Source organism: Lonchura striata, chromosome 17, assembly GCF_046129695.1.
Source record: "Lonchura striata isolate bLonStr1 chromosome 17, bLonStr1.mat, whole genome shotgun sequence".
NCBI lineage: Eukaryota > Metazoa > Chordata > Aves > Passeriformes > Estrildidae > Lonchura > Lonchura striata.
Genome location: NC_134619.1, coordinates 7175484 through 7182166, shown reverse-complemented (window position 1 = coordinate 7182166; position 6683 = coordinate 7175484). Strand labels below are relative to the sequence as shown.

The 6683-nt window shown below is 51.2% G+C and overlaps 1 protein-coding gene and 1 long non-coding RNA gene across 2 annotated transcripts in view; one reads left to right on the top strand and one right to left on the bottom strand.

The window, feature by feature from the left end:
- Window positions 1-1041: 1041 nt before the first annotated feature.
- LOC144247185 (uncharacterized) lies at window positions 1042-2522 on the bottom strand. The gene is made up of 2 exons (XR_013340892.1): window positions 2122-2522; window positions 1042-1362 (listed from the first exon to the last, which is right to left on the bottom strand). It is a non-coding gene; the product is annotated as an uncharacterized LOC144247185 (long non-coding RNA).
- A 395-nt stretch (window positions 2523-2917) lies between these two features.
- The window catches only part of RTEL1 (regulator of telomere elongation helicase 1), a 39323-nt gene continuing 35557 nt past the window's right edge, over window positions 2918-6683 (top strand). Inside the window, exons 1-4 of the mRNA XM_021527334.2 lie at window positions 2918-2964; window positions 4049-4169; window positions 5618-5816; window positions 6214-6307. Of these exons, the coding sequence (XP_021383009.2) occupies window positions 4068-4169; window positions 5618-5816; window positions 6214-6307 (395 nt within the window). The 5' untranslated portion in view covers window positions 2918-2964; window positions 4049-4067. The remainder of the gene's footprint in view (window positions 2965-4048; window positions 4170-5617; window positions 5817-6213; window positions 6308-6683) is intronic.

Below are 6683 nucleotides of genomic sequence, written 5' to 3'. Positions count from 1 at the left end.
CCTGTTTTGTCCAAGCCTTTTTTTGTAGTTCCAACTCTCTCTACTTTCCCCTTGGATTGAATCTCCAGGACTTGACAGGTTATCTTGTGTGTGTTTCAAAAACACCTTTGCCATGATCAGACGAAGGCAGCCATCCCAGGCACCTGGCTGGTGGAGTGACTTCCCCCTTCTGTTCAGGATGAACTCTGGCTTTGATATTCCCAGCAGTCCCAAGAGGGTCTGACTACCTCTTGCAACATTCTGGATCTTTTGGCATCAATCCAGCACACATTGTATTAATTTTATTGAGGAAAGGGTGTGGAATGATTTAAAGGTGCCATGGCTATGTGTCCCACTGGAATACACTGTGAGAGAAGTGGGGAGCAAATGATTTGGAGGGTCAAGGTGGAAAGCTGTGTTGTTACTTCCCAACAGTAAATGGACTGCAATGCTCTGGACTATCAGGATTAAAAGAAATCAGATAATTTGAGGGGCAAACAAAAACTCAGAAAGACAACAAATGGCAAGTCAATCCTCCTCGATCTGAAAAGAGGTAAATAACCTTCATGCCAACCACAGGAGTTTCACAGATGGCCCTCGTTGCTCTTTTGTCCCATTCTTGAAGATTCCTGCTCCTCTGGCAGCATCTGGATCTCATCTGGAAAGAGATCCTGCCTGGGCAGCCTCTGAACAAACACGGCCATTATTCACTTTGCACTTCTGCACATGATCAGTGTTCCCCTTGCTGGGGTCTCTGGTGTGGTTCAGCCTCTCCCCACAGAGGTAAAGGACCATCTTTCACAAGGTTTTTATTTTGTACATTCGTTTCTTTTTCTCGAAAATGAAAAATAGTGTATCCAAGACCTTAAAACCCAGGAATGAGTGAGAAGTGGAGATGGGGTGGTTCCTCCTGGCTGGGCTGGCAGGGACAGGCTGGGCTGGCACACAACTCTTTGTGGTGCTTGGACAGAGTTTTCAAATCTCTCCTTCCTCTCCAAAACTCTACTTTGTAAGAACTCAGGGTCTATCTAGGCAGACAAACACCAAGATGGCAATCCAGTGTGAGACCAACACCTTTATTTATCATGTCTTTATCCCAACAGATGCTGCAGCTTCACTAAACCTCCACAACAAAGAATACATTTTTCTCTGTAAGCTTACAACCATTTCCTGTGTTCTGTTTTCAGAAGGCCAGCAGTGCTGGAGGCAGCCTGCAGCCCTGGTCAGGTGAGGTCACTGGTGCAGAGGAGCAGCCTCCAGGAGCTGCTGATGCATGTTTGCTGCTGGACACGGGCACCTGCTGACTCACAGCCCACTCCTGCCTCGGGCTGCTCACCTCCAGCTCCCCTCTCTCAGCAGGCGACACTGCTTCTACCAGCAGCACTGCAACAAGGCAAAATATTCTCCTTTGATACACTTCTGATATTGTTCTTCCACGTGGGAAAGATGTGTTTACAGGAAATAACGATAACAGAGTATTCCATGTATTTCTGAGGAGTTTTAAATAATTTTTTCTCCCCTAAGGTTATCCCACATTCTCATTTCACCATCTTGACAAAATGATCTCTTTTGCAGCTTCATCATGTGTGACTGGTATCACAGTGAAGAGTTCAGTCAGAAACATGAGCAAAACCAGCTGTTAAATTTTGTGTGGAGCACACAAAGTTCCACAGGAATAACTCAATTTTCCAGCTCATTCCCTGCAATTCAAGACAGCTTATGATCCAGGGAAGTTCAGCTGAAGGAATTTAAAGGCTGGCCACCAAAACAGCAACACCCATGAGCTCCCCTGACCCAACACCATGACACAGGAGGTACCACGAGTTTGGGAGCAGAACAAACCACACAATGTTTAACTTATATAGTTTAAGGTTTGCTCCTTTTAACATCAGAACCCTTCTACACACAAACAAGCTGTGCAGCTGGTCAGGAGTAAAGCATTTAAAAGGTACAATAAAAGAAGCCACATCCTGTTCTACATCTATGCAGTGACAGCATGAGACACGGCAATAAACCACAGAGATGAGTACCAAGTATTTTCTTCCTGCCTTCTTTCTCATATAGCTGCATAAAACACAGTTTTACAAAATTTGGGGATACAAGTAAGCCATGCCTATACATTTATTAAAACCAGATTCTTACAAAATTGGGTAATCCATCAATCCAGAGCAGTTCACCACAGCCACACGGCCTCAGCACCTGGAATGTGCCGACAAACCCTGGATGTGCCTGGATGCACTGGCAGGGGACTGAAGGGTGGGAGCAGAAAAGCCGGGAACAAAGGAGCGGCACATTCACCCCTAACAAAAGAGACCCGTCAGAATTCATTACCGCTCCTAAGGCAGGAGCTCAGCACAGAGGCACAGATCCCTCCCACCTCAAACGCCGCGGGTTCCACAAAGAGCCCCGCCGTGTCCTGCCCTGTGCTGCGTGCCCGGGGAAGCGGAGCCCGGGGAGCGGAGCCCGGGGAGCGGAGGCCGGTACAAAGCGCAGCAGGGCCCGGCACACGGGCTCTGCCCGGGGGCACCGAGCATCGCTCGCTCCCGAGCCGCCCAAAAGGGGACACACGCCGGGCCCGGGTGGCCCCGGCGCAGGGCTGGGAGGCTTCGGGAACGCGGCTTTTCGCCAGCGAGCAGCCGATATTCCGCCCCTCCGCGGCCGAAGCTCGGCCTCCGCCCCCGGGGGAAGCGGCTGCGGAACCGGCCGGCTGAACCACAGGGAGCGGAACCGGCTTCCTGCAGACCTGGCGGCGCTCAACCCCCAGCGGGCCTGCGCCGCTCCCGCCCGGGCCCCGCTGGCTCCCCGACACCAAGGCCCGGGCTCCGCCGGGCTCCCGGGCCGGGCCCGCCATGGCCGCCGCCGTTACCGGGGCAACGCCGCCGCTCCCGCGAGAGCGCGCGCAGGAAGTGACGCGCGGGACGCGTGAGGGGACACGTGAGGGGACACGTGACAGCGGCGCGGGGATTCCGAACGGCGCGGCGGGAGGTGAGGGAGCGCCGCGACACCGGGACAGAGGACGGGGGGACACCGGGACAGGGGACACCGGGACACCGGGACACGGGACAGGGGACACGGGGACACCGGGATACGGGGACACCGGGACAGGGGGACACCGGGACTCGGGGACACCGGGACAGGGGACAGGGGGACACCGGGACTCGGGGACACCGGGACAGGGGACAGGGGGACACCGGGACACGGGGTCACCGGGACACCGGGACACGGGACAGGGGACACGGGGACACCGGGATACGGGGACAGGGGACAGGGGGACACCGGGACTCGGGGACACCGGGACTCGGGGACACCGGGACAGGGGACAGGGGGACACCGGGACAGGGGACGGGGGGACACCGGGATACGGGGACACCGGGATACGGGAACACCGGGACAGGGGACGGGGACAGAGAGACAGGGGGACAGGGGGACACGAGGACACCGGGACACGGGGACAGAGGGACACCGGGAAACCCGGAGCTCAGGGGTCTGGGACCCCGGGAACGCGGGGTCACAGCGATAGAGCACACGGGGACACGGTAGCCCCGGAGCTCAGGGATGTGGGACCGCGGGCCGGAACGGGCGGTCCCGAGTGCCCGTGTCCCTGTCACAGTGTCCCCATGTCCCTGTCACAGTGTCCCCATGTCCCTGTCGCTGTGTCCCCGTGTCCCTGTCGCTGTGTCCCCGTGTCGCTGTAGCGGCCCGGAGCGGTGTGACCGAGCCGCTCCCTGCCGTGCCTGGAGCGGCCCGCAGCGAAGCTTTACACGGGCCCGGGGTGCCAGGACAAGGGGAGCGGCTGCAGCCCGGCTGAGGGCAGGGGTAGGTGCGGTATTGGGAAGAAATTCTTCCCTCTGAGGAGGGTGACAGCCCTGGCACAGGGCGCCCAGAGAAGCTGTGGCTGCCCCATCCCGAGTGTCCAGGTTGGACGGGGCTTGGAGCAGCCTGGCGCAGTGGAAGGCATCCCTGCCCACAGCAGGGGTTGAATGAGGTGAACTGCCAGGTCTCTTCCAGCCTTATCATGGCACGGTATCACCAGGACAGCAGGGTCAGCATGGTCTGCCCTTCCTTGCAGGCAGCTCAGGGAAGGAGCCATGCCCAGGATCACTCTGAACGGGATCACGGTGGATTTCCCCTTCCAGCCCTACCCATGCCAGGAAGCCTACATGGCCAAGGTGCTGGAATGCCTGCAAAAGGTGAGCGAGTGTCCAACTGTGTGTCATTGCTAACTGCACTAAATGGTTTCTCTAAGAAGAGGTTGTCATAATTCAAGTTTTCTTTACGTGCTTTGTATGCTTCCTTTCCAAATCTTCTCTGACCTTTTACTTGTATTTTTATTTTACTCTGTGGTAATGAAAATCATGGCTGGCAGGTGGCAGTCAGTAGAAATATAGATGGGATGTTCCTGCCTAAACTGGGAAAAGGAAGAAAGACTGCTTGTATTCATGCAGTCTGTTCTTGACAGATTACAGAATCATGAATGGTTTGGGTTGGAAGGGACATTAAAGCTCACCTTGTTCCACCCCCTCCCATAGGCAGGGACTCCTTCCACCATCCCAGGCTGCTCCAAACCCCCTCCAACCTGGCCTCGGACACTTCCAGGGATGGAGAAGCCACAGCTTCTCTGGACAGCCTGTGTCAGGCTCTCTCCACCCTTACAGTGAAGAATTTCTTCCTATTCTCCAATATAAACCTACTCTCTGTCAGTAGGACTCCATTCTTCCTTGTCCTGTTACTACAGGTCCTTGTAAATTCTTGTAGCCCCCTTCAGAAACTGGAAGACCCCCGTTAGGTCACCTTGGAGCCTTCTGTTCTCCAGGCTGAACAATCCCAATTGTCTCAGTGTTTCCTCATAGGAAGAATTTGGTCTTATCTTGTTAATATTTGGACTATTTATATAATTTTCCATTTTCTGTGCGAGAGGATAATTTTAATGAATGAATGTCAAAATAATAAAATGGTTTTTTCGCAGTAGTTATCTTTTTTTTTTCCTGGACACATCTTCATGGTCCCTGTTCTGAGGGACCAAGCAAGCTTATTGTGGGAACTGTGGCTTTCCACCTGGCTCTGCTGTGGATCACGGTATCTGCTTGGTGCCTCCTCTCATCAAACTCAAAGTGTTGTGAGCTCATGATAGAAATTCCTTTCACACTCTTGAGCTCAGCTGCTGCTTTTTTCCAATTTTTAGTATTGTCACACACTTAAAAATTATAACATCCTGTAGGTCGAGGTGTTCCAAGTGCTGACAAAGTTCTGTGCCTAAACTGCCATGGGATACAACCTTAATCCTAAAGGAAACCAGCACTCTGTTAACTGGGAGCCACTTTCTGGGCTGGTTTTTCAATAACTTCTCATATTTTCATTTAATTCAGTATTTTATAATGAAACATGATACACTCGAATGGCTCTAAGAGTGGAGAATTGAATTCCTATGCTAAATAAATCCGTTGGCTGGTTCTGGGTGTTTGATTGAACCTCATTAAATTAATTAGAGGGTCCTACAAGTTGATTAGACCTTGTTGTGTGGGTGTTCCTTGGTGGGGCTGCCAGCTGGTGTTTGCTCCTTGGCAGAGGACATGCAGTGCTGCACTAAGACCTGTCCTGCTGAAGCCTTAAATCCCTTTCTTATTTCTCTCCAACACAGAAGGTAAATGGCATTTTGGAGAGCCCCACAGGCACAGGGAAGACCCTGTGCCTGCTGTGTTCCACCCTGGCCTGGCGGGAGCACTTCAAGGACACCATCTCAGCCCGGAAAATCGCGCAGCGCATGAACGGGGTGGAGCTCTTTCCTGACAGACCACTGTCCTCCTGGGGCACTGCTGCCACAGATGGAGATGTCCCAAGTGAGTACCACCACCTCTGCACTCAGGGGTGGTAGTCAACACGTGCTTTTATCTGTCTTTTATAATAAATATATCTGTCTTTTATAATAAATGTACAATTATACAAGTTACAGAGCTGTTGTTGAGCAGCTGAAGCACAGTTTCACTGTTTTATACATTTTCAAGGTGTTTTACCTAGTTTGAATTTTTCTGGGAGCTCATTTAGTTCTTTAGTTTCTTAGAAAAATCATTTAGCTCATTTTATGTATGTGAATAGTTAGATGACAGCATTTCCTGCTGTCTCTATAAGGCAAACTGTTGCCATAGTACCAGCTGGGGAAGGAGGCTAAGAATATCCCTAGTTCTCCTTTCTATGCTTATAATGTCTCTCTGCTTTTTTTTCTCTTCTGTTTGGCAGCTTATTACACTGACATTCCAAAAATAATTTATGCCTCCAGGACTCACTCCCAGCTTACACAGGTCATTAATGAGCTAAAGAACACAGTGTACAGGTGAGTATGATTTAGGGTAGTGTCCTTATTCAAAGAAAAGGTAGAGAAACCCCTCAGGTATAGTTATTGTTTGAACTTTTGTAGATGAACGCATAAAAGATGATATCCAGAGAAATATAGTTCCTTTAATGTGCATGTTTAGGACCTGGTTTTCTTTGTTGATGGGTTTGGTTTATTTTAATACTTCACAGCTTCTCTCCTTCAGTCATAGAGTTTTCTGAATTTAGTCTGGTTTTGGTTTTTTACTTGACACATTAACTAATAAAATTGCCTTTTTAAATTTTTGCTCTTTCTATTTTTCTGGGGACATTTTTAAAGGCAGTGGGAAGCCATTACCAGGTTGCACTCCCAAGGCTGATGTAAATCTATGAAGAAC